Genomic DNA, 26,685 nt, shown 5'->3' with positions numbered 1-26,685 from the left:
CTTACCTCTTACAGTAACTTTAGTCTTGGTGTTCTACCAGGAAAATACCTTCCCTCTCATAATATCTGGGTTAGCCTGAGTACTGCATACACCAGAGAATTGTTCTACAGGCAATTCCAATTTTTAGCATAGAATGGCTGAGGTCAAGCTCTCTTCTCACACACTGTTCCTCGAAATGTGCTCCCCTGTCCTCTCTTCTCACAGACAGACAGACATATGCTCCCGACGTTCTCCTTACTGTATTTAGCACAGCTGCAAAGTAAAGCAGTGACTGCTATTGTTCCTGTATACAAAATAAAAACATTTCTCTGTCCTTCCCCAGACAACTGCACAAAAAATGCTGGGCTGTATGGGTCTTATTTGGGGTTCCTACTGAACCTTCATACAGCTCTGAGCTCATTATTTTACCCCAGTTCTTCTCCTCTCCCTCCATTCTACAACAGTGACACACTGAGTCAGCTGACATGGGTTGTCATCTCCTGCTGTAGCGAGGACCTACAGTGCCTTCGGAAAGTATTCTGACCCCTTGACTTTTTCCACATTTTGTTACATTACAGCCTTATTCTAAAATGTATTAAATAAATATTTTTCCTCCTCAATCTATACACATTAATCCTTAATGACAAAGCGAAAGGTTACAGTAGCAGTCATAACTTTGGACACAAATACTCGTTCTTTTTATTTCTTTTGACTATATTCTACATTGTAGAATAAAGCTATGAAAGCTATGAAATAACACATGGAATCATGTAGTAAGCAAAACAAGTGTAAAAACAAATCTAAATATATTTTATATTTGAGAGTCTTCAAAGCAGCCACCCTTTGCCTTGATGACAGCTTTGCACACTCTTGGCATTCTCTCAACCAGCTGCTTGATGGTTTTTGTGACTGCACTTGAAAAAACTTTAAATGTTCTTGAAATCTTCCATATTGACTGACCTTCATGTCTTAAAATCATGATGGACTGTTGTTTATCTTTACTTTATTTGAGCTGTTCTTTACCTTAATATGGATTTGGTATTTTACCAAATAGGACTATCTTCTGTATACCACCCCTACCTTGTCACAACACAACTGATTGGCTCAAACACATTAAGAAGGAAAGAAATTCCACAGATTAACATTTAACAAGGCACACCTGTTAATTGAAATGCATTCCAGGTGACTACCTCATGAAGCTGGTTGGGAGAATGCCATATGTCTTATTTCATAGTTTTGATGTCTTCACTCTTACTCTACTATTTAGAAAATTGGAAAAAACATTGAATGAGGTGTGTCCAAACCTTTGACTGGTACTGTATAAAAAATAAGAAACAGAAATACCTTATGTACATGAGTATTCAGACCCTTTACTATGAGACTCAAAATTGAGCTCAGGTACATCCTGTTTCCATTGATCATCCTTGAGATATTTCTACAACTTAGAGTCCACCTGTGGTAAATTCAATTGATTGGACATGATTTGGAAAGGCAAACACCTGTCTATATAAGGTCCCACAGTTGACAGTGCATGTCAGAGATAAAAACCAAGCCATAAGGTCGAAGGAATTGTCTGTAGAGCTCAGAGACAGGAATGTGTCGAGGCACAGGTCTGGGGAAGGACACCAAAACAATTCTGCAGCATTGAAGTTCCCCAAGAACACAGTGGCCTCCATCATTCTTAAATGGAAGAAGTTTGGAACCACCAAGACTCTTCCTAGAGCTGGCCGCCCAGGCCAAACTGAGCAATCGGGGGAGAAGAGACTTGGTCAGGGAGGTGACCAAGAACCCGATGGTCACTCTAGAGTTCCTCTGTTGAGATGGAAGAACCTTCCAGAAGGACAACCATCTCTGCAGCACTCCACCAATCAGGCCTGTATGGTAGAGTGGCCAGACAGAAGCCACTCCTCGGTAAAAGACACATGACAGCCCGCTTGGAGTTTGCCAAAAGGCACCTAAAGGACTCTCAGACCATGAGAAATAAGATTCTGGTGTGATGAAACCAAGAATGAACTCTTTGGCCTGAACGCTAAGCGTCACATCTGGATGAAACCTGGCACCATCCCTACAGTGAAGCATGGTGGTGGCAGCATCATGCTGTGGGGATACCATTTAAGAATAAAGCTGTAATGTAACAAAATGTGGAAAAAGTCAAGGGGTCTGAATGCTTACCAAATGCACTGTAGAAAGGTACTTAGTGTGTGCCCTGTGTAGATACTTAGCTGTAGTCAGTGATACTTAGCTGTAGTCAGTGTGCCCTGTGTAGATACTTAGCTGTAGTCAGTGTGCCTTATGTAGATACTTAGCTGTAGTCAGTGATACTTAGCTGTAGTCAGTGTGTCCTGTGTAGATACTTAGCTGTAGTCAGTGATACTTAGCTGTAGTCAGTGTGCCTTACGTAGATACTTAGAAAGTATTTATACCCCTTGACTTATTCCATATTTTGTTGTGTTACAGCCTGAATTCAAAATTGATTAAGTATATTATTTATTCGGACACACAACAAAATGTGAAAAAGTCAAGGGGTATGAATACTTTCTGAAAACACAAAAGTGGTAGAATTGCCCTTTAAGACTTTGGAGCTCTTGGAAGAGTGCGCTGGGTATGACTGTTGTAAGCATGGATGTTTGAACATTTGTTGGCTGCAAATTGTGTGTGTGTGTGTGCGTGTGTGCGTGCGTGTGTGTGTACGTGCGTGGGCCAGCCTCCAGTTCAGCCTTCCTGGTCTCTTTCCGGCTGTCCGCCAACACTGTTGGCATAATGCGGAAATCGCTCCCTCCCTCCCTCTTCTCTCTCTCGCTCTTCCTCTCATAATGCCTTTCTCACACATCCCTCTAGGAGTAGGCCAGGCCTCCATGGCCCAACACATCCCTCTAAGAGTAGGCCAGGCCTCCATGGCCCAACACATCCCTCTAGGTGTAGGCCAGGCCTCCATGGCCCAATACATGCCTCCAGGAGTAGGCCAGGCCTACATGGCCCAACACATCCCTCTAGGAGTAGGCCAGGCCTACATGGCCCAACACATCCCTCTAGGAGTAGGCCAGGCCTATATGGCCCAACACATCCCTCTCGGAGTAGGCCAGGCCTCCATGGCCCAACACATCCCTCCAGGAGTAGGTCAGGCCTCCATGGCCCAACACATCCTTATAGGAGTAGGCCAGGCCTACATGGCCCAACACATCCCTCCAGGAGTAGGCCAGGCTGCCATGGCCCACACATCCCTCCAGGAGTAGGCCAGGCCTACATGGCCCAACACATCCCTCCAGGAGTAGGTCAGGCCTCCATGGCCCAACACAGGAGTAGAGAACTAAATGAATAAACAGGCAGATCACACACATATATTCTGCTATGAAAGCTTATGGCCTAGTTACACTTTCTATTTATCTGTCAACCACACACAAACACTGACAAACAGACAGACAGTCAGGCAAGTACACACACACACATATTATTTATCTACCTCTCTGCATTGTTAGGAAGGACCCGTATGTAAGTTTTTCACTGTTAGTCTACACCTGTTGTTTACGAAGCACGTGACAAATATAATTCGATTTGATTTGACATACACACGTACATACAAACAAATGCACACATGGTTTGAAAGAGGGATGCATTGTTTATATAGCCATGACACCATTCAAATGTCCATATCCATGTATGATTTCCAAGAGCAACCATCTATGTAGTCCAACCCTCGTTTATCACTGAATAAATACTCCCTGAAGATATTTACTTCAAAAGAAACACAATGTGATATATACCGCAATGTTACCATAGTCTTTTATTCTGAAAAAATATATAAACGCAACATGCAGCAATTCAAAGATTTTACTGAGTTACAGTTCATATAAGGAAATCAGTCAATTGAAATGAATTCATTACACTTTAATCTGTGGAATTCACATGACTGGGAATACAGATATGCATCTGTTGGTCACAGATACCTTTAAAAAAAAGGTAGGGGCGTGGATCAGAAAACCAGTCAGTATCTGGTGTCACCACCATTTGCCTCATGCAGTGCAACACATCTCCTTCGCATGTAGTTGATCAGGCCTTTCATTGTGGCCTGTAGAATGTTGTCCCACTCCTCTTCAATGGCTTTGTGAAGTTGCTCAATATTGGCAGGAATTGGAACACGTTGTCATGCATTTCGATCCAGAGTATCACAAACACGCTCAACTGTTGAGTATGCAGAACTGGGACATTTTCAGCTTCTAAGAATTGCGTACAGATCTTTCGATGGCGGCAGATGAATGGCACGCCAATGGGCCTCAGGATCTCGTCACGGTAACTCAATTGTTTTCATTGTTCGTAACTTATGCATGCCCATACCATAACCCCACCGCCACCATGGGGCACTCTGGTGATGACATCAACGGCTCGATCACACAACACCATACACATCTTCTGAGGTTGGAAGGCCGATTGGACATACTACCAAATTCTCTAAAACAACGTTGGAGGTGGCTTATGGTTGAGAAATTAACATTTAATTCTCTGGCAACAGGTCTGGTGAACATTCCTGCAGTCATCTTGCCTTTTGCATGCTCCATCAAAACAAGGTGCACCTGTGTAATGATCATGCTGTTTATTCCACTTCTGGATATGCCACAGCTGTCAGGTGGATGGATTATCTTGGCAAAGGAGAAATGCTCACTAACAGGGATGTAAACAAATTTGTGCACAAAATTTGAGACAAATAAGCTTTTTGTGCACATGGAACATTTGTGGGATCTTTAATTTAAGCTCATGCTACATGGGAGCAACACTTTCCATGTTGTGTTTATATTTTTGTTCCGTGTATTTCGTCAGTCCAATCAGAAAGTGAAAGCCAGTCTTCATCCATTAGGGGATACTTCCACAAACTAAGCCCTAGTAAATGCTATTTGGAGATACTATAAGCTCTCCATCCATCCAGCTTAACCCAAAGCTGACCCTCTACCAGCCTCCTGAGAATGATGTGTGTATGCTGTGTGTATGTGAGAATGCTGTTAATTGACTACAGCTCAGCGTTCAACATGCACCATAGTCCTCTCCAAGCTCGTCACCAATCTCAGGATCCTGGGACTGAACACCTCCCACTGCAACTGGGTCCTGGACTTCTTGATAGGCCGCCCACAGGTGGTGAGGGTAGGCAACAACACATCTGACACGCTGACCCTCAACACGTGGCCCCCAGGGGTGTGTACTTAGTTCTGTCCTGTACTCCCTGTTCACCCACGACCGCGTGGCCATGCACGGCTCCAACTCCATCATCACGTTTGATGACGACACAACGGTAGTAGGCCTGATGTGGTGCCAGGACTGCATCTCCACCTCAACGTCAGCAAGACCAAGGAACTGATCGTGCACACCCCTATCCACATTGATGGGATGGGGGTGTCCTCATCACTGATAACTTAACATGGACAGCGCCTCTTTGCCCTCAGGAGGCTGAAGAGATTTGGCATGGCCCCTTAAACCCTTGAAAACTTCTACAGAAGCACCATTGAGAGCATCTTGACTGGCTACATCACTGCCTGGTATGGCAACTGTAACACCCTCATAGAGGGGGTTGCGAACGGCTCAGCACATCACTGGGGGCGAGCTCCCAGCCATTCAGGACATACACACCAGGTGGTGTCTGAGGAAGGCCAGAAAAATTGCCAAAGACTCCAGCCACCCTTGCCATAGACTGTTCTCTCTGCCTCCGTCCGGCAGGCGGTACCAGGGTATCAGGTCTCGGACCAAAAGGCTCTGAGACAGCTTCTAACCCCAAGCAATGGGACATTTAAACAGATAGACGATAGCTACCCACTCACACACTCCTACACTGACACTGTTGCAGACTCACATACCCATTGCTTATCCTCCTGCCATATTGTTCACTATAATTATAATTTCTCCAGCTACTAGTCACTTTCTCCTGATCCCTGCCAACAAGTACATACAGGTAACTGCCCAATTAAAGAAAACTATGTAAAGTGTCTTAGGGTGTTGGGCCACCACGAGCCAGAACAGTGTGTCTGGAACTCTATTGGAAGGATGCGAAACCATTCTTCCACGAGAAATTCCAGAATTTTGTGTTTTGTCGATGGCGGGGGAAAAGCGCTGTTTCAGGCGCCATTTCAGAATCTTCCATAAGTGTTAAATTGGGTTGAGGTCTGGTGACTGAGACGGCCATGGCATATGGTTTAAACAATTGTCATCCTCATCAAACCATTCAGTGACCACTCGAGCCCTGTAATTGGTAGCAGAATAATGACCAAAATAATGGCCTTCGCATCATTTTTATACATGATCCTAAGCATGATGCTTAATTAACTCAGGAACCACACCTGTGTGGAAGCATTTCATTTCAATAAACTTAAGTATTTTCATTATTTTGGCAGTAACTTGAATCTACCTCAGCTACTCCAGTGCTACTCCAGTATCTGCATATTGGAGTGCATATTAAAAATGTGTTTTGTGTTGCTATACTATCTTGAAATTGAGTACTACACTGTTGGGAAGGGTTTGCAAGTTAAGCATTTCACTGTACTTGTGCATGTGACAAATTTGAAACTAAACACAGACTACTGTAGTAAGGCCTACACATAGACCTGCTGCTAGTAAGGCCTACACATAGACCTGCTGCTAGTAAGGCCTGCACATGGACCTGCTGCTAGTAACACCTACTAGTAAGGTCTACACATAGACCTGCTGCTAGTAAGGCCTACACATAGACCTGCTGCTGGTAACATCTACTAGTAAGGTCTACACATAGACCTGCTGCTAGTAAGGCCAACTAGTAAGGTCTACACATGGAACTGCTGCTAGTAACATCTACTAGTAAGGCCTACACATAGACCTGCTGCTAGTAACATCTACTAGTAAGGCCTACACATAGACCTGCTGCTAGTAAGGCCTACACATAGACCTGCTGCTAGTAACATCTACTAGTAAGGCCTACACATAGACCTGCTGCTAGTAAGGCCTGCACATGGACCTGCTGCTAGTAACATCTACTAGTAAGGTCTACACATAGATCTGCTGCTAGTAACATCTACTAGTAAGGTCTACACATATACCTGCTGCTAGTAACATCTAATAGTAAGGTCTACACATAGACCTGCTGCTAGTAAGGTCTGCACATGGATCTGCTGCTAGTAACATCTACTAGTAAGGTCTACACATATACCTGCTGCTAGTAACATCTACTAGTAAGATCTACACATATACCTGCTGCTAGTAACATCTACTAGTAAGGTCTACACATGGACCTGCTGCTAGTAACATCTACTAGTAAGGTCTACACATATACCTGCTGCTAGTAAGGTCTACTAGTAAGGTCTACACATAGACCTGCTGCTAGTAAGGTCTGCACATGGATCTGCTGCTAGTAACATCTACTAGTAAGGTCTACACATATACCTGCTGCTAGTAACATCTACTAGTAAGGTCTACACATAGACCTGCTGCTAGTAACATCTACTAGTAAGGTCTACACATAGACCTGCTGCTAGTAACATCTACTAGTAAGGCCTACACATGGACCTGCTGCCAGTAACATCTAGTAAGTCCTACACATGGACCTGCTGCCAGTAACATCTAGTAAGTCCTACACATGGACCTGCTACTAGTAAGGCCCACTAGTAAGGCCTACACATAGACCTGGTGCTAGTAAGGCCAACTAGTAAGGTCTACACATAGACCTGCTGCTAGTAACATCTACTAGTAAGGCCTGCACATGGACCTGCTGCTAGTAAGGCCAACTAGTAAGGTCTACACATGGACCTGCTGCTAGTAACATCTACAAGTAAGGTCTACACATAGACCTGCTGCTAGTAAGGCCAACTAGTAAGGTCTACACATAGACCTGCTGCTAGTAACATCTACTAGTAAGGCCTACACATAGACCTGCTGCTAGTAAGAACAACTAGTAAGGCCTACACATATACCTGCTGCTAGTAACATCTACTAGTAAGGTCTACACATGGACCTGCTGCTAGTAACATCTACTAGTAAGACCTACACATAGACCTGCTGCTAGTAAGAACAACTAGTAAGGCCTACACATATACCTGCTGCTAGTAACATCTACTAGTAAGGTCTTACACATGGACCTGCTGCTAGTAAGGCCTGCTAGTAAGGCCTACACATGGGCCTGCTACTAGTAAGGCCTACTAGTAAGGCCTACACATGGACCTGCTGCTAGTAAGGCCTACACATAGACATGCTACTAGTAAGGCCTACACAAGGACCTGCTGCTAATAAGGCCTACTAGTAAGGCCTACACATGGACCTGCTCCTAATAAGGCCTACTAGTGATTTACACCTTCCACTTAAGTCCGCCCCTTTCCGCACAGTTGTCCACATCCTCATCAGGGCAACTCCCTTGAAAAGTGTTCTGTGGTCGCAGAGATTTAGGGACTGGACGTACGAATTGTATCATTTAATTTGAGTTGACCTAGAGGACAGCAAAGAAGTGGAAGGTGTAAATTAGGCTTAAGGCCTATACATGGACCTGCTGCTGGGTCTTACCTGGACATGGCGATCTCAGCCTTCTGATTGGCGATGTCCGCAGCCTTTTCGGCCGTGTCCACAGCCCGGTCCACCTTCTCTCTGATCTTACTGGCTCGGAGGGGGATTAGGTTCTTCCTTTTGCCGCTCACCAGGACGTTCTGCTTGTACTTGCCCTCCTCCTTGGTCCCGTCAGGGAAGGTGGTGCAGCCGTACCCGTGCCGCTTGTTTCCCACCCACTCACCCTCATAGTGCAGGCCGTCCGAGCGCCGGCTCACCCCACAGCCCGTGCGCTTGTCGTTCTTCCACTCGCCGCAGTAGGTCTCCGTTGCCGTGGCGTCCACGTCGTCCTCAGCGACGGCCAGCTCGGCTTCGCCCTCTCCCAGGCTGATGGTGGAGTTGATGTCAGAGTTGACCGAGCTGACCGTGCTCATACCCGCCTCACTGCGGAACGAGCTCTGCTTTGAGCGCTGGCTGGCCAGGGAGCTCTTGGACTCTGACTTCCTCAGTTTGAGTCCGCTGAGGATGGAGCGACCTCGGAACAGACCCTTTTTCTTGCCCTTCAGCAGCTCTGCCTCGCTGTGAGCAGTGAGCACGAAGCCCCCCCGCGACACTGCCGGACTGCTGGTGGAGCCTGTCCCGCCCACATTCCCCACGCCGGCCCGGTCCGCGAGCAGAGCCGTCCCGTTACTGTGCTCCGAGCGCAAGGAGTTTATGGAGGTACGCAGCGGAGAGCGGATGACGGCTGCCATGCCGTATGGCACACTCTGCCGCATGCCGTATCCATGCCGCATCCCCCCCACCCACTGGCCTTGGTACGTACCTGCAGAAAGACACAGAGACAAATGTTACAATGCATGCCACTATGATATAACAGCATATCAATAAATAATTCATTTTCATATATTTCAAGGACAACCACAACACTAGTGAGGGAGGTATGGGCCTAAGGTATCTGGGGGTACTGCGAGATATGATGTTTGTTCACCCTCACAGTGAGACCTTGTTGTATCACATTGTTAGCATTGAGACACCAGACCACCAGTAACAGGTCAGCTGTAGGGCTGAACTCCTGGGCAGAGAGCAATGATATTATCCCCTTAGACTCATACCCACTCTTTAGGTTCTTCAAAAGGGAATGGTATGATTGCTAGCAGACAACAAAATACACTACATGACAACCGTCCTCTCACTTAATACTTTATAGAACAATACCAAAGCTCCCTCTGTGTCTGCTCTCCCTTTCATTCCCTGTTCATAGAACAAACCAATCAATCATTTTCTCCTCCAATCTTTTTAGCACCCACGTCAACGCTCTTCCTTCACTGTCTCTGAACATTGCACATACAGTGAGCTCCAAAAGTATTGGGACAGTGACAATTTGTTGTTGTTTTGGCTCTGTACTTCTCTGTACACTCTGTATTTTGACGTGCTGTCTGTCAGCTTAAATTTGAGGGTATTTTCATCCACATCGGGTGAACCGTTTAGAAATTACAGTACTTTTTGTACATAGTCCCCCTCGTTTTAGGGGACCAAAAGTATTGTGACAAATTCACTTACAATTCACATTCATTAATGCAACACCATTAAATGTTTTCCCCCACATTTTCCTGAAAGTCATATTTGGGGAAAAATGTGATGACATGCTTTTAATGTGCTCCAGCCATTGAGAGGGGGAGAGTGAGAACTGGGGAGGGAGGAGTCGTTTCATATCTCAACAAAGAGTCTACTATGTGTAAATCCCTCTGTCGGGACTCAGCTGATGGAACTGCAGTAATACTCGCTGCCCAGCATGGTCTGCATCTTACCTGAGACAATGAATGCTTCAACTACTACCAGTACCACAACTACTACTACTACCAGTACCACTACTACTACTACCAGTACCACTACCAGTACCACCACTACTACTACTACTACTACCAGTACCAAATCTACTACTACTACCAGTACCAAATCTACTACTACTACCAGTACCAACACAACCACTACTACTACCAGTATCAACACTACTACTACTACTGCCAGTATCAACACTACTACTACTACTGCCAGTATCAACACTACTACTAATACCAGTACCACTACTACTACCAGTATCAACACTACTACTACTACCACCAGTACCACCACTACTACTACTACCAATACCACTACCAGTACCACCACTACTACTACTACCAGTACCACCACTACTATTACCAGTACCACCATTACTACTACCTGTACCACCACTACTACTACTACCACCACTACTACTACTACCAGTACCACCACTACTACTACTACCAGTACCACTACTACCAGTACCACTACTACTACCAACACTACTATACTAAAGATAGAGTAATAATACTATGCTTGTCATCAATATACACTGAGTGTACAAAACATTAAGAACATGTTTTGTCATCAGAACAGCCACAATTCATTGGGATGGGCTCTACAAGGTGTAGAAAGCGTTCCACAGGGATGCTGGCCCAAGTTGACTCAAGTTGGCTGGGTGACCTTTGGGTGGAGGACCATTTTTGATACACACAGGAAATGTGAAAAACCCAGCACCGTTGCAGTTCTTGACACAAACTGGTGTGCCTGGCACCTACTATCTTACCCTGTTCAAAGGCATTTAAATATTTTGTCTTGCCCATTCACCCTCTGTATGGCACACACAATCCATGTCTCAATTTTTTCAAAGCTTTAAAAAAAATGAACCTCTCTCCTTCCTTTCATCTACACTGATTGAAGTGGATTTAACACGTGTCGTCAATAAGGGATCATAGATTTTACCTGGATTCTCCTTGTCAGTCTATGACATGGAAAGGGCAGTCCTTAATCTTTTGTACACTCAGTATATGTATGAGTGAAACTGTGGAGAGGTACTAAGTAAGTGAAGAGCACTTATAACATCTATCACCATGTCCATCCCATTTCCTGTCAGCACCGTTATTTATGGGACATTTTGCCAACAAAATAATGGAATGTTATTTTCCCTGAGACGTCCAGTATGGCAGCTGTTTATCATCTTGTCTGCCAACCCCTCTGGCAGATCACGTCTCAGATTAGTCCTATATACAGTGCATTCGGAAAGTATTCAGACCCTTTGACTTATTCCACAGTGTTACTTTACAGCCGTATTCGAAAATTGATTAAATTGTTTATTTTTACACACAATACCCCATAATGACAAAGCTAAAAACAGGTTTTTGAAATGTTGTAAAATTTACAAAAAAATACTAAAACTGAAATATCACATTTACATAAGTATTCAGACCCTTTACTCAGTACTTTGTTGAAGCACCTTTGGCAGCGATTACAGCCTCAAGTCTTCTTGGGTATGATGCTACAAGCTCGGCACACCTGTATTTGTGGAGTTTCTTCCATTCTTCTCTGCAGATCCTCTCAAGCTCTGTCAGGTTGGATGGGGAGCGTCGCTGCACAGCTATTTTCTCAACTGTGGGACCAGGTGTGTGCCTTTCCAGGTGTGTGCCTTTCCAAATCATGTCCAATCAATTGAATTTACCACAGGTGAACTCCAATCAAGTTGTAGAAACATCTCAAGGATGTACCTGTGCTCAGTTTCGAGTCTCATAACGAATTAAATTTAACATTTTTAAATTTTTAATTTTACCTTTATTTAACCAGGCAAGTCAGTTAAGAACAAATTCTTATTTTCAATGACAGCCTAGGAACAGTGGGTTAACTGCCTGTTCAGGGGCAGAACGACAGATTTGTACCTTGTCAGCTCGGGGGTTTGAACTTGCAACCTTCCGGTTACTAGTCCAACGCTCTAACCACTAGGCTACCCTGCCAGTCTGAATACTCATATAAATAAGGTATTTGTGTTTTTTATTTGCAAAATTTTGCAGAAATGTCTAAAAACCTGTTTTTGCTTTGTCATTATGGGGTATTGTGTGTTGATTGAAGAGGAAAAACATGTATTTAATCAATTTTAGAATAAGGCTGTAACGTCACAAAATGTGGAAAAACTCAAGGGGTCTGAATTCTTTACAAATGCACTGTAGAGGTAGCAAACTGATCCTGACTGGCTAGGGTCAAAGATTAGGTTCCAATTGTCATTCCAAAACAATAATGCTTCACTCTGAGATTGACCCGCTCTCTGGATTCCGTAATTCAGTTCAGTGCTATACTATTATGTGAGGTTATGTGACAGATTTTCAGCCTGATGCGATACATGACATGATGTTTTGACAGTTTGAATCATTACAGGCCTTTCTTTAGAGATAGTAGCATGGTTTCAAAACGTGAACTACACTCTGAGTCTATTTTGTCTGTGAATATGCGCAATCCAGTACTTTTCCTCTGTATACTGCCTTAGTAGCTGGTATTTTAGATGTAGCAGGATTTCTCCTCTATTTCCCATTACAGCTTAGGTCCAACTGTGTGGTGCTGAAATCTAGGACAATTCACTGCCTATCTGTCTCTCTCTGTTTCTCTCTGTTCCTCTCTCTCTATATCTTCCTCTCTTACACGCACACATACACACACTGCCGGATTGACGGATCTATGGGATCCATCTATATACAGTATCAGCCAATCTAATCTATATTCTGTCCTTTCCGTGCTGCCAAAGACTGAGCAAACCCTCTGATGTAATAGCTCCTCTTGCTCTGTGATTCAACGTGCCAAGCATTCTATAATATGCTGCTTATGTGTGGAATCAGCACATTTAGGCCCCTATAAGGATTCCAACCAATCTCAGTATCTCTGTTTGTATCACTCCTTTTCCAAACTCCCTAACCCCAAGCACACGCACACACACACACACACTCCCCTGTCCTCTTTGCCTTTATTGATCTCTGTGGGCTGGCATGTCAGTGAAATGCATAGGGTTGGATGGCTCAATAAGGCAACAGCAGAGAGAGTGTTGGATATCCCCACCCCCACAGCAACACACTGCTGCTGCTACTGCTGCTAGAGGTGCTGCTGCTACTGCTGCTAGAGGTGCTGCTGCTACTGCTGCTAAAGGTGCTGCTGCTACTACTGATAAAGGTGCTGCTGCTACTGCTGCTGCTAGTGGTGCTGCTGATACTTCTGCTACTGCTGCTAGTGGTGCTGCTGATACTTCTGCTAGAGGTGCTGCTGATACTGGTGCTGCTGCTACTTCTGCCGCCACAGTTAGAATGGAAACCTTTTGAAACCTACTACTCTTCAGAACAGGCCTGGCAGTCTGACTGAAGCTGGGTGGGCATCTGCATCTTCTCTGGGCTGTATACTGCCAGGCCTATATACAGTGGGGCAAAACATTATTTAGTCAGCCACCAATTGTGCAAGTTCTCCCACTTAAAAATATGTGAGAGGACTGTAATTTTCATCAGAGGTACACTTCAACTATGACAGACAAAATGATAAAAAAAATCCAGAAAATCACATTGTAGGATTTTTAACGAATTTATTTGCAAATTATGGTGGAAAATAAGTATTTGGTCAATAACAAAAGTTTATCTCAATACTTTGTATATACCCTTTGTTGGCAATGACAGAGGTCAAACTTTTTCTGTAAGTCTTCACAAGGTTTTCACACACTGTTGCTGGTATTTTGGCTCATTCCTCCATGCAGATCTCCTCTAGAGCAGTGATGTTTTGGGGCTGTTGCTGGGCAACACGGACTTTCAACTCCGTCCAAATATTTTCTATGGGGTTGAGATCTGGAGACTGGCTAGGACACTCCAGGACCTTGAAATGCCACTCCTTCGTTGCCCGGGCGAGGTATTTGGGATCATTGTCATGCTGAAAGACCCAGTCACGTTTCATCTTCAATGCCCTTGCTGATGGAAGGAGGTTTTCACTCAAAATCTCACGATACATGGCCCCATTCATTCTTTCCTTTACACGGATCAGTCGTCCTGGTCCCTTTGCAGGAAAACAGCCCCAAAGCATGATGTTTCCACCCCCATGCTTCACAGTAGGTATGGTGTTCTTTGGATGCAACTCAGCATTCTTTGTCCTCCAAACACAACGAGTTGAGTTTTTACCAAAAAGTTATATTTTGGTTTCATCTGACCATATGACATTCTCCCAATCTTCTTCTGGATCATCCGAATGCTCTCTAGCAAACTTCAAACAGGCCTGGACATGTACTGGCTTAAGCAGGGGGACACGTCTGGCACTGCAGGATTTGAGTCCCTGGTGGCGTAGTGTGTTACTGATGGTAGACTTTGTTACTTTGGTCCCAGCTCTCTGCAGGTCATTCACTAGGTCCCCCCGTGTGGTTCTGGGATTTTTGCTTACTGTTGCTGTTATCATTTTGACCCCACGAGGTGAGATCTTGCGTGGAGCCCCAGACCGAGGGAGATTATCAGTGGTCTTGTATGTCTTCCATTTCCTAATAATTGCTCCCACAGTTGATTTCTTCAAACCAAGCTGCTTACCTATTGCAAATTCAGTCTTCCCAGCCTGGTGCATGTCTACAATTTTGTTTCTGGTGTCCTTTGACAGCTCTTTGGTCTTGGCCATAGTGGAGTTTGGAGTGTGACTGTTTGAGGTTGTGGACAGGTGTCTTTTATACTGATAACAAATTCAAACAGGTGCCATTAATACAGTTAACGAGTGGAGGACAGAGGAGCCTCTTAAATAAGAAGTTATAGGTCTAAATCTTGCTTGTTTGTAGGTGACCAAATACAAATTTTCCACCATAATTTGCAAATAAATTCATAAAAAATCCTACAATGTGATTTTCTGGATTTTTTTCTCATTTTGTCTGTCATAGTTGAAGTGTACCTATGATGAAAATTACAGGCCTCTCTCATCTTTTTAAGTGGGAGAACTTGCACAATTGGTGGCTGACTAAATACTTTTTTGCCCCACTGTATATATGTTATACTTATATATTCTTATCCCATTCCTTTACTAGATTGTGTGTATTAGGTTTTGTTGTGGAATTGTTAGATATTAGGTTTTGTTGTGGTGTTGTTAGATATTACCTGTTAGATACTGCTGAAGCATAAGCATTTCACTAGACTCGCAATAACATCTGCTAACCATGTGTATGTGACCAATAACATTTGATTTGTGTGTGTTTTTTGTATAATTTGTATATCTCTGTGTGTGTGAGTGTATGTCTGTGTGTGTGTGTGTGTGTTGGGGGGGGGGGGGGGTTGGAGAAGACAGACTGGTAGATGAAGACGGAAAAGCATGAGGTATACGATACAATAGTGTACTATTTTCGTATGAGAGACACGCCAGAGAAACTTCAAATCTACAGTATTCATTATGTAACACTTCAATGTGTCCGTAAATCAGTCAGTGTCTTTAAAATACTCCAGTATACTCTTCCTGTCACAGACAGCTGGCCGACATCTGGCCACACCCGCCTGATCAGTCAACAGCTGTGTGACATATAATGGATCAAACACAGGCCTCAATTGATAGGATACATTTATATTCCCACAGAGAAAGACAGTGACAGCAAGACAGACAGAGTGAAATTAGCCAGTGCCTTCCAGCTCTGCTCTGGCACATCTCGTATTTCTATCCAGGATCACTTCCTGTTCTCCAGCTCTCTGCTCCACACCTTCACCCACTGTCTCTAACTCCAGCACAGACTCTCCAAAGGTAAAGAGAGAGAGAAAGATAACGAGAGATGGGGGGTTGAGAATGTGTGAGTGTGTGAGTGTGTGTCTGTGTGTGAGTATGAGTGCTTCTTCCGTGTGTCTTTGAAAATGTTGTATTTTGACAGCTTTTGCTGACACAGCTGAAATAAACTCCTGACTGAAATAATGTGGGTTATGTCTGGCTGGAACAGAGTCCACATACACAGAGAAGTGACTTCTCCTCTCTTGAAAGTGTGATCAGGTCCATGACACAGCATATTATATTGTTGTTATAGTTTAACTAGAATAAGGCCGTAATGAAAGACTGGTGTGTTCCCGACCTGCAACAGCAGATTTTCTCAGTGAAGGAGGTCAAGCATAAAGAAAGTAGGGAAGGGATGGATGTCTCTCTCTCTCTCATGAGAGTCTTTGGGGATCCATTGACTCCATGGGAATCTCCCCATTAGGACTTGTATCTCACTACAGTCATTAGTCAAGCATAGCTAGGCTAGGCTATAATGTCTGGTGCATCACACATGAACATGGATTATATACATAAATTAAATCCAATGTCACATCTAGCAGAGAAAAATGCAGTATCTGTATAAACTTTGAACAAATGTGTGTTGATTAAATTAAAGGTATTACGAGCCCCTGAAATGTCAGTGACATTTTCCTTTTCCTTTCATTGACATTGACATAAAAAGCATGTCATGAATCATTTCACATCAAGCAAAACAAAACGTGTCATCCGTGTCATCCGTACAGTACGTAGCCGTTATAAACTCCATGGTGTTAATTAAACGTTCTCTTTGTGGGGGTGGGTGGATGGATGCACGTTCATCTGTGGTTTGCCTGAACAGTTTCCCACGGGCTATGTGTCCTTACAACTCGATCAGGAAGTCGGAAAACCTATTTCATTTCAGAATGAAGCTACAGTAAGTAGTTTCATCGGTTAACTCGGGCGTAGTAGAAAATTCTGCATTGTGGAGGCATCTCTCGGTCGAGTTAATAATCAGGGAGCATATTATTTAATTTCCCCACAGCCATGAAAACAGCTAACATTTAGAAAAAAACGCACCCGAAAACACTTTCCGTCGTTTTCATGCACAGCTTGTTCACATTAAGGCCTAGTATGTAATGCATTTAGCCTACAATAATCTTCTAAGAATCTTTCGTTTTCTATGGACTCTGCAACTCACATGTCAAAACGAATTCGATGGAGGTTTTCATCCGGAGTGCTGCGAGATGCGTTAGAACAGCAGTACAGGCGGCAGCACAAATGGTTAAACGCGGAAAGATCAGAGACACGGACACATCACAGCAACCCTGATTTGATTATGCGCTAAAACATAATTTATTATAGTGTATTTAAAAATGTGCGTTGTTCTGTTTTTAGGCTGAACTTGGCTGTTTGTATATTCCTTCCAATCGAGATTGCATTACTTTTTCCAAGTTTACTCAACCTGTAATCAAATGATGGCTCTCATTTTGATATACAGTGGGCGCCAAAATTACTGGCACCCCTGACTGGCAATGCACAAACAATGCTGAAACAAATATAAACCATATAATTATAGAGATAAACTCAAAATACCAACATGTGAGAAATGCTGTACTTTAATAATGTTTCAATGGAACCAAACAAAATAATTTAGTGATTTAATTAAAAATCAATGTCCTCCAAATCATGGTTTCACAATTAATGGCACCCTTAAAGATTATTGTAAATAATATCTACCAAAATTAAACCACAAATTAAATTCCACTTATTTAAGTTGATCTAAGTCTTAAGGAACTATATTGAGCCATTACATCACTTCCGGTTTCACTAGAGTATAAAAATGAGGAAACACACATGCAATATCCCTTTGTCATCCAACACCATGAAGAAAACAAAAGAACTAGCAGTTCAAAAGAGACAGATGGTCATAAACTTTCATAAATCTGGTAATGGCTACAGGAAGATCCACAAACAATTGAGTATACCACTGAGCACTGTCAGGGCAATTATTAGAAAATTCAAAAGATATGGAACAGTTGAAAACCTCACGGGTAGAGGACGCAAATGCATTTTGTTCCCCAGGATAGGGAGGAGGATGGTGAGAGTAGCAACAAAATCCCCAAGAATCACTGTGAAAGAATTGCAGGCCTTGGTGGCGTCTTGGGGTCACCAGGTTTCAAAAAGCACCATCAGACGCCACCTCCACATCCACAGGCTCTTTGGAAGGGTTGCGAGATGAAAGCCCCAAGACACAGACGCAAGCGCTTGGAGTTTGTCAAATGTCATTTAAAGTATGACTGGAAGGTGCTCTGGTCAGATGAGACCAAAATGGAACGTTTTGGTCAGATACAGCAACGGCATGTTTGGCATCGAAACAGAGATGCATACAAGGAGAGGCACCTCATACCCACGGTGAAATATGGTGGTGGGTCAGTGATGTTTTGGGGCTGTTTTAATTCCAGAGGTCCAGAGGCACTGGTTAAGATTGATGGCATAATGAATTCTACCAAGTATCAGGCAATTTTGGCTGACAATCTGGTTGCCTCTGCCAGAAGGCTGGGACTTGGCCGTAGGTGGACTTTCCAACAAGACAATGACCCAAAACATACCTCAAGATCCACACTGAAATGGTTCTGTGACAACAAAATCAATGTTCTGCCATGGTCATCTCAGTCGCCGGACCTAAATCCAAACGAATACCTGTGGGCTGAGTGGAAGAGGGCAGTTGATAAGCGCAATCCCAAGATTGTGAAGGATCTTGAAAGGATCTGCATAGAGGAATGGTCCAAAATCCCTCCAAATGTGTTCCTTAACCTTGTCAAACATTACAGGAAAAGACTCCATGCTGTTATCCTTGCCAGAGGTGGTTGCACTAAGTACTAAATGAGGAGTGCCAATAATTATGAAAACTTGATTTTGGTTACATTTATTTTGTATTAAATAATTTAATGATTTTGGTTGGTTCCATTGAAACATTAATAAAGTACAGCATTTCTCACATGTTGGTATTTTGAGTTTCTCTCTATAATTAAATTGCTTATATTTGTTTAAGTATTGTTTGTGCATTGCCAGTCAGGGGTGCCAGTAATTTTGGAGCCCACTGTAATAGGCCGCATACAGGCGCATAACTTGCGGTATGGGACAGGGGGTTCGTGATCATAATAAATGAAAGGCTTTTAAATAAGAGTGCTTTGACTACTTCTGGAAGTTTGTTTACACAAAGGCTGTTCCGCAGTGTTTACTATCCAGCAGAAACTTCTTTTTGCTTTATAGTATTTCATCCCATGATCAAAGAGCTCCTCATGGATTAACTATAAACCAATGAAGCGCTCTTCTGCTGTGCCACTATATTGTGAGCGGTATTTCTCAAAATGACTGATAATTGGTAACGGTTATATTAGGTAAAATTATGTGAGTTCAAAGTCAAATTTGGTAGTATTATAAACTTTGAAACAACTGGTTTCTAGAAGGCTACAGAATTAGAGACAGGCTGTTTCTCTGAACCTCAAGCAGTAGGCTTAAGCAAGCCTGTTTCATGTACATGTCCCTCAAATACCTCGTACCTCTCTGCACATTGATCTGGTACTGGTACTCCCTGTATAAAGCTCCATTCTTGTGTATCTACATTTATATCTAATGTGTTACTATTTTTATTACTATATTTAAACTCTGCCTAGTTGGAAAGGGTTCTTAAGCAAGCATTTCATGGAAAAGTCTACACCAGTTGTATTCCGCTCATGTGACAAATACAATTTGATTTGATTTTGATTATCTCCCCAGTCAGAGGCAGCATGCCTGTCTCACAGACTCTGACCATCAGCAGCAGCAACCCATCCTCCATATTTATGTTTAGAAAACACATTTGAAGGCCAACATTTTTTGGGGGAAAGCACTCATCATGTTAATGCAACCTAATAATCACCCTAAGAATGCTTCAGAACCACCTTTACATTTGATTTCAACTGATAAAAGAAATTGGCCCACCTTAGTTTTCATTGATAGGGATGCCTGTGACATTGCACAGCGGTTCGTCGATGGTTTATTTCTCCTTTATAATATTTTTCAGCAGATGCTGTTCCCCCCATGATGAAAGGGGGCCATGACTGAACGGGTTTAGGAAGCACTGATCTAGCTAATGATTAGCACAAATACAGATGGGCAACCCTATGGTTCAGCCACTATGCTGCATCAGTTGGGCTCCAGGTGATCATGCTTATATGTTGTTAGCCTCATTTTTGGAGGGGGAAATGACCTTTTAATGGCCTTACCATCATTTTATTTTCATTAATTTTGGAGTAGAAAAGACACCAGAGCTGTGTTCAGGACAAATTGTTTTAATGCAACGTTAAATTAAAGGGAAACAGTGTTGTTCTGAACGACCAGTTGAAAAACCCGGAAGGGGGTTGGGCTGTGGGTTCAAAATACACCGCTGCCCTTCAAATATGTCACTCATTACTTCAAGCCACACCCACCAAACAGAGAAAACGTAGGCTACCTCGAAGTCTACCCCTGAACCCCCAGGGTGTTCACCCTGGAACCAATTGACCTGGACCCCTCCAATATGCAACACAAAGCCCTCGACCGCATAGTGTGTACAATTCATAACAGAGGATATTCAAACTGGAGTTAAGGATGGCAAAAAGTGTGTTTGGATGAACTCTTTCATGAATTATTAAATTTTTTATATTTCATCAAGTCAGCACTTGCAGATCAGATTTGAGTGTGTTTGTGTGTGATTGTGTGAGAGAGAGACACAGAGTAATGTGCATGGGACAGAACAGGAGACACGCTACAGCAGTGTTGTAAGATAGGTCTGGACTGTAAGGCAGGTGCTACTTTCGTAATGTGTGTGTCATCTTCTGAAACAGGACCATCATGTGGCTATGGGAATGTTTGATGTCACTCTGCTTGCAAGACAACCATAGAAGAGCTGGCTAGAACAGACACAGGCAGACTGCAATCCAGGACAGACTACAGCTAGCGAAACTGCTAGAGAAACGGCAACATTCAAAATGAGCTGCAGTTTAAAAGCTAAATCTCTCAGTAAGCTTAAATCGACTACGGATGTTATCCGGTTAAGGGATTTCGTTTTTGAGAGGCGATGATGTGCCCCAGTCTTAGATTTGTCCATTTAAGGATTATTTAACTCATAGAAACATCCTAAAAAATTGAATTATGATTTGAACGTTAATTCCCCTCAAAAAATTGAATTGGGACATCACTAACGTTTGTTCACATCGTGTTCATCATTTTGAGGAACTGCTCTTGGTGTCTCTTTGGTCTCATTAACATAATCTGTTTCAACAGCAAAAAGATTACCTTAGTAACTTAGATAACACACCTTGCCCAAGGATATCATCACCTAAATCGCCTGGCCATCTACAAAATTAGGCCCCTCCTCATCTCTACAGGGCACAAACCATTTCTAAACAACCATGATGGTTCAGTATGTAGGTCAGGGGTCAAATCATACAGGCTACTGCACTGTAATATTGACTCATTTCCAGAAACAACTGTCAGGACAGTTTCCTGTAGCTCCCAGTACAGTGAGTTTGCTTTACTCCCAATCACAGATGTGCTAATCAGCAATCAAGGTGGAGTGTCAACAACCATCAAAAACACTACATGACATGTAGTAACTTCTCTTTTAGAGGCACTGTTGTAGTGTTCTCCTTAGATAGCTCCTTGGATGGGTTCCTCATTCCATGGCCATTGACAGTATACCATTTCTAACTCCTCCTGAGAGCAAAGACAATGCTACTGTAACCTCTCTGTATCTTTGTCTCCCCCTCTCTGTCACTTTCTTCTGTGATTATGATGTAGCAACCAGATAAGCGCTCACTGCTCAAGTAAGTAAACAACATTAGCAGAGTCAGCCAGCCAATCAGAGTGAGCAACACTGAGTCCCCTGTGACACGCAGCCCTGCTGCATGTCTGTGTGCGTTCCCACAGCAACTTGCTGTACAGAGACAGAGGCGCCACTGCTGTAATGCAGTGGAACGAGGTAGACAGATATAAATATAGAGAAAAACAACTGCTCCGGGCATAGATCCTTCTCCTGAGGAGTGGTATGATAAGCAGGGTGTGAGCAAAGTTCGGGGGTAGAATGCAAGACTTTCTTATTGTCAATGTTAGATGGTGTAATCAACTGATAGCAATTGTTGTTGGGCATAAAATGCTGAAGCCTTCAGACAGGAAGAGTATACTGGAGTATTTTAAAGACACTGACTGATTTATGGACACATTGAAGTGTTACATAATGAATACTGTAGATTTGAAGTTTCTCTGGAGTGTCCCTCATACGAAAATAGTACACTATTGTATCGTATACCTCATGCTTTTCCATCTTCATCTACCAGTCTGTCTTCTCCAAATCCCTTTCTTTATCTTATGCCTCATACTCATTTCATTATAACAAAGCCTCGCTGGCCTGGTGCTCACTTCAGAGCGGACACTGGAACTGCTATCATTGTGGATATCGTCTGTGTCATATCTATTCTGCATATTCTGTCCTCATTAGCCTCCTCTCCTGACTCAGCCAGTGTTCATTGGGCTGTTGGTTGGGTGCATAGTTGTGTAAGGTTCTGGTGCTTGAGAGTTATATAACTTTAACAATGCACTCTTAGAAAAAAGGGTTCCATAAGGGTTCCTCGTTGTCTCCATAGGGTAACACTTTTTGGTTCCAGCTAGAACACTCTTTGGTTCCAGGTAGAACACTTTTTGGTTCTATGTAGAACCCTCTGTGAAAATGTTTCTACTATTTTTAACAAGGATACCCATTGAGACCAAGGGAGCCCTGCATTTTACAATTTCACACATTTTATTAAAATAAAATACAAGAGAATTCAAAATCAAATTATAGAGAAAAACACAGGAGGAACACAGGAGGTTGGTGGCACCTTAATTGGGGAGGACGGTCTCGTGGTAATGGCTGGTTTCTATTTGTTTGATGCCATTCGCTCCATTCCAGCCATCATTATGAGCCATCCTCCCCTCAGCAGCCTCCACTGATGTAGAACCTTTTAGGCTTCTCCATGGAACCCAAAAGGATTCTTCAAAGGTTTCTCCTATGGGGACAATCCATTGGACAACCCTTTTAGGTTCTAGATAGAACCTTCTGTTCTAAGACTATGATGTTGCACCAGGAGGTTTCACCAGAAGAAATCTAAATATTCTACAGACCGTCATGCCCTTTGACTGTGTGATTGTTTTAAGTACCGTTGTCTTGCTAAAGGAAGTGTTTTGATAAATATATCTGAATGGATCTGAAATCCACCTTAGTAAAGAGAGAGAGTGTGTGTGAATTTGAGGTAGAGTAAGGACTTCCAGACTCTCATCACTGTCAGCTTCAAGGTGTGTATTTATGGCCTCCCAGCCAGGTTTACCATGAAATCTGTCTGTCTGCTTGTTCCCTATGCTTTGGGGGTGACCTGAAATCTCTCTCTCAGTCTGCATGCGGAGTCCGGTGGCCTTCATTTGGGCCTCGGAATGTCTCTCCCACTGCAGCACGAGCAGGGGAGACGGATCTGCTTTCCCAATTGACAGATGGACGGAGAAAGAGAGATTAGAGAGTGTCTGAGAGATAGGAGAAGAATGAAGCAGGAGACATTTAGATTATGTGTGTGTGGTGGAGGGGGGTGGGGTAGGGACACCTAGCACCTAGGTTTCCCCGAATACTGTCAACTCACTCTGAAGAATGGGCCTGCTGGTCTGTATCTCAAAATCCATATGTTGATGCTTTACACAGAGGGTACTCACCCATTAAACATGGCTCAGTCTGGGTCTGGGACTGGGTCTTACCTCCATCAGAGTAGGTCTCAGTGCCGTATCCGTCCTGAAGACCGTTGTTCCAGGTTCCCTCGTACTTCCCGCTGGTGCCGGTGCTCTCCCTGAGGCCGTAGCGTCCCTTAAATCCACTTGTCCACTCCCCCTTATACACCCACTTGCCCTTGTTCTCCATTCCAATCCCATGGCGCTTGCCCTGCGCCCAGGTGCCCTGGTAGGTGTTCCCACTGGGCCATGTGTACACCCCCACCACCTCAAAGCCATGGCTCCAGGACCCTGAGTACTCGCCTTGGCCCTTCGGCCCAGTACAGATGCCATGGCCGTGGGCTTTGCCTTCCTCCCACCCCCCACAGTATGACCCCCCATCATCAAAGTTGAACCTGCCCCCAGTGGACATGCATGAAATAGGTTTTGGCAAATCCCCCAAATCTCAAAAAAAGAAAACAAACTAAAAACAGAGATGGAGGTGGGGTTAGTGATGATGATGAGGTGTGGGGGGGAGGACGACACCCAAACAAATCCCCCGGGTTGACTTAAAGAGAAAAATAAAAAGAGGAAAAAGCAAAATAGACCCCCAGAGTGTAGGGTCCCTCCTGTCAGGCCAGGGAGGAGCAGCGGGAACCTCTTCAAACCATTATCCTGGAGGTTTGGTTCACTTTCACTCCCGGTCCAATCTCCTACAGCTGCAGCTCACAGAAGGGGGAAGGCCCACGCCAGCCATGCGTCCTCCCTGCCAACACAAACGCAGCAAACTCCTTTTCTTTGGGGTTTAGGTTCAGGCCCCCACCCTCCACGCAGGGCCCCACTGCCGGCACACTCCCAGATACTTGTGCCTCCTCCTCTCTGGGGCTTTTAGCTTTAACTCTCCCTAGCAGCTGAAGACCACCAGGCTCCACCTAGAAACCTGGGATCCCACACAGCCACTGGCCAGATCCAACAGCATCTACAGCGTTACAGGTCCATCTCTTTTGGCTAGCTCAGCTTGTCGTTTGTACTCAACCCACCCAACATGCTCCTGCCACACAGTGCAACACAGAAATAGAGAGAGAGAAAGAAAAAAGAGGGATTCAGCTTTGTTCTCTCCTGATGCCTCTGCTAGTGAACAGCAATGCAGTCTCTTCCCATATGCGCACACACATATGCACACTCTCACCGACAGCAAGTGCGCACACGGACCATGAAAATAAACAAGTGATCTGATTATTTTCCTCCTCTCCTTTCCCTTTCCCTCTCTCTTTTTTAATCCACGTCCTTAAGTGGTTTAGCGATACTGATGCTTTTATTCTTGCTCCCTTGCCGGTGAGAAATCCAGATTTATTTCTCCTTTTCCTTTGATTCTAAACATCATGCTCTGTTATGTATCACAGCCTGCATTCTGTTGTCATCTCATTTCCCCCTTTCTCCTTATGGTTGGGTCTCTCTCTCTCTCTCTCTCTCGCTCTCTCTCTCTCTCTTGCTCGCTCTTCGGTGTCTCTCAAATCTCCTCATTAGAGGAGGACTGTTCCAACTAGCCAACACCCCCTCCCCCTCACATGCGTGCTCCTGTTTTTAAAGAGACAGAGGCAGCATAAGATCCAAGCCTCTCTCTCCTCTCTCTTTTACTGCCCTGAAGAGCAGAGATTGCGTGCTCCTGTATTTAAAGAGACAGAGGCAGCATAAGATCCAAGCCTCTGTCTCCTCTCTCTTTTGCTGTCCTGAAGAGTAGAGATGTTCTTTTATTTGCTTTCTTAAGCCTTTAGCTCCTTTGACCTCTCCATCTCTGGTCTGTGAATAAAAACATGATTCATCAACATGTACGCGAATTACAAGGTAATAGATAGAGACGGTTAAATCTGTTTATACGATAGTTTATTAGACAGCATTCGTACTTGTGGTAAGATTGTATTCACCACAATTCTGTTTCATTGTGAGATTCGGGGACTACAGGAAATGGACGGCTGAGCATGCCCCCATCCACATCGAAGAGGCTGTAGTGGAGCAGGTCCAGAGCTTCAAGTTCCTTGGTGTCCACATCAGTAAGAAATTAACATGGTCCACACCACTACTGCCATTCATATCCCACTCACCCAGCTCAATGTAACATTGAGGTTTAGGCTACTACATGATGCTAACATTTTCCCTATACCCATCATGAGGTTGCTACAACCTAGCCTACAAATTAAAGTTTATAACTTAAGTGCACAGGTCGAGAGAAATTTGAGTAGTCAATGAGACAGACATTGACACATTCAATACCGCCTTTCACACTCTTGCCTGCATCTAGCTGATTTAGGGTGTAATCATTAGTTCTACAGTTGCATAGAAGAGTTTCTACTGGACAAATTCAGGTATGTTTATCACCGTTCCGTTTGCTTCCGTTTATGAAATGGTTTTCAACAGAATCGGCAGAATGAATAGACCCCTGATCACATGCAAACACAGTTCACTTTCATAGCAGCTGCATAACAGCATTATCCCTTTGTTTGTTGCATTCCGTCTCGCATCTATGCACTCTCCTCCTCTCACCTTTTCCCTTCCCTTGTGGGAACTCCTTAGACTCATCACATATGCTGCTGCTACTGCTTATTATATATCCTGTTGCCGAGTCATTTTACCCTTGCCTATATGTACATACTGTATCTACCTAAATTACCTCATACCCCTGCACATCGACTCAGTACTTGTACCCCATGTATGGGGCGGCAGGTAGCCTAGTGTTTAGAGTGTTGGACCAGTAACCGAAAGGTTGCAAGATCGAATCCCCGAGCTGACAAGGTAAAAATCTGTCGTTCTGCCCCTGAACAAGGCAATTGGTTCTTAACTGACTTGCCTAGTTAAATAAAGGTAAAAAAAAATATATATATATATATATAGCCCAGTTATCATTACTCATAGTAGCCCTCACCT

At 43.8% G+C, this 26,685-nt stretch overlaps 1 protein-coding gene across 3 annotated transcripts in view; it reads right to left on the bottom strand.

Moving 5' to 3' along the window:
* jph3b (junctophilin 3b) overlaps positions 1 to 25,271 on the bottom strand; it is a 48,369-nt gene extending 23,098 nt beyond the window's left edge. For 2 of the 3 annotated variants that reach the window (XM_031801962.1, XM_031801963.1), the window contains exons 1-2: positions 23,815 to 25,271; positions 8,482 to 9,283 (exon numbers count right to left, since the gene is read on the bottom strand). In XM_031801962.1, the coding sequence (XP_031657822.1) occupies positions 8,482 to 9,283; positions 23,815 to 24,196 (1,184 nt within the window). In that variant the 5' untranslated portion in view covers positions 24,197 to 25,271. Of the gene's footprint in view, positions 1 to 8,481; positions 9,284 to 17,212; positions 17,313 to 23,814 lie in introns of those variants that run through there. The other variant, XM_031801964.1, reaches the window with a different exon arrangement.
* Between the last annotated feature and the right edge of the window lie 1,414 nt (positions 25,272 to 26,685).

Source organism: Oncorhynchus kisutch, linkage group LG22 (genome assembly GCF_002021735.2).
Source record: "Oncorhynchus kisutch isolate 150728-3 linkage group LG22, Okis_V2, whole genome shotgun sequence".
Taxonomy (NCBI): Eukaryota; Metazoa; Chordata; class Actinopteri; order Salmoniformes; family Salmonidae; genus Oncorhynchus; species Oncorhynchus kisutch.
This window is presented reverse-complemented; position numbering and strand designations above follow the sequence as displayed.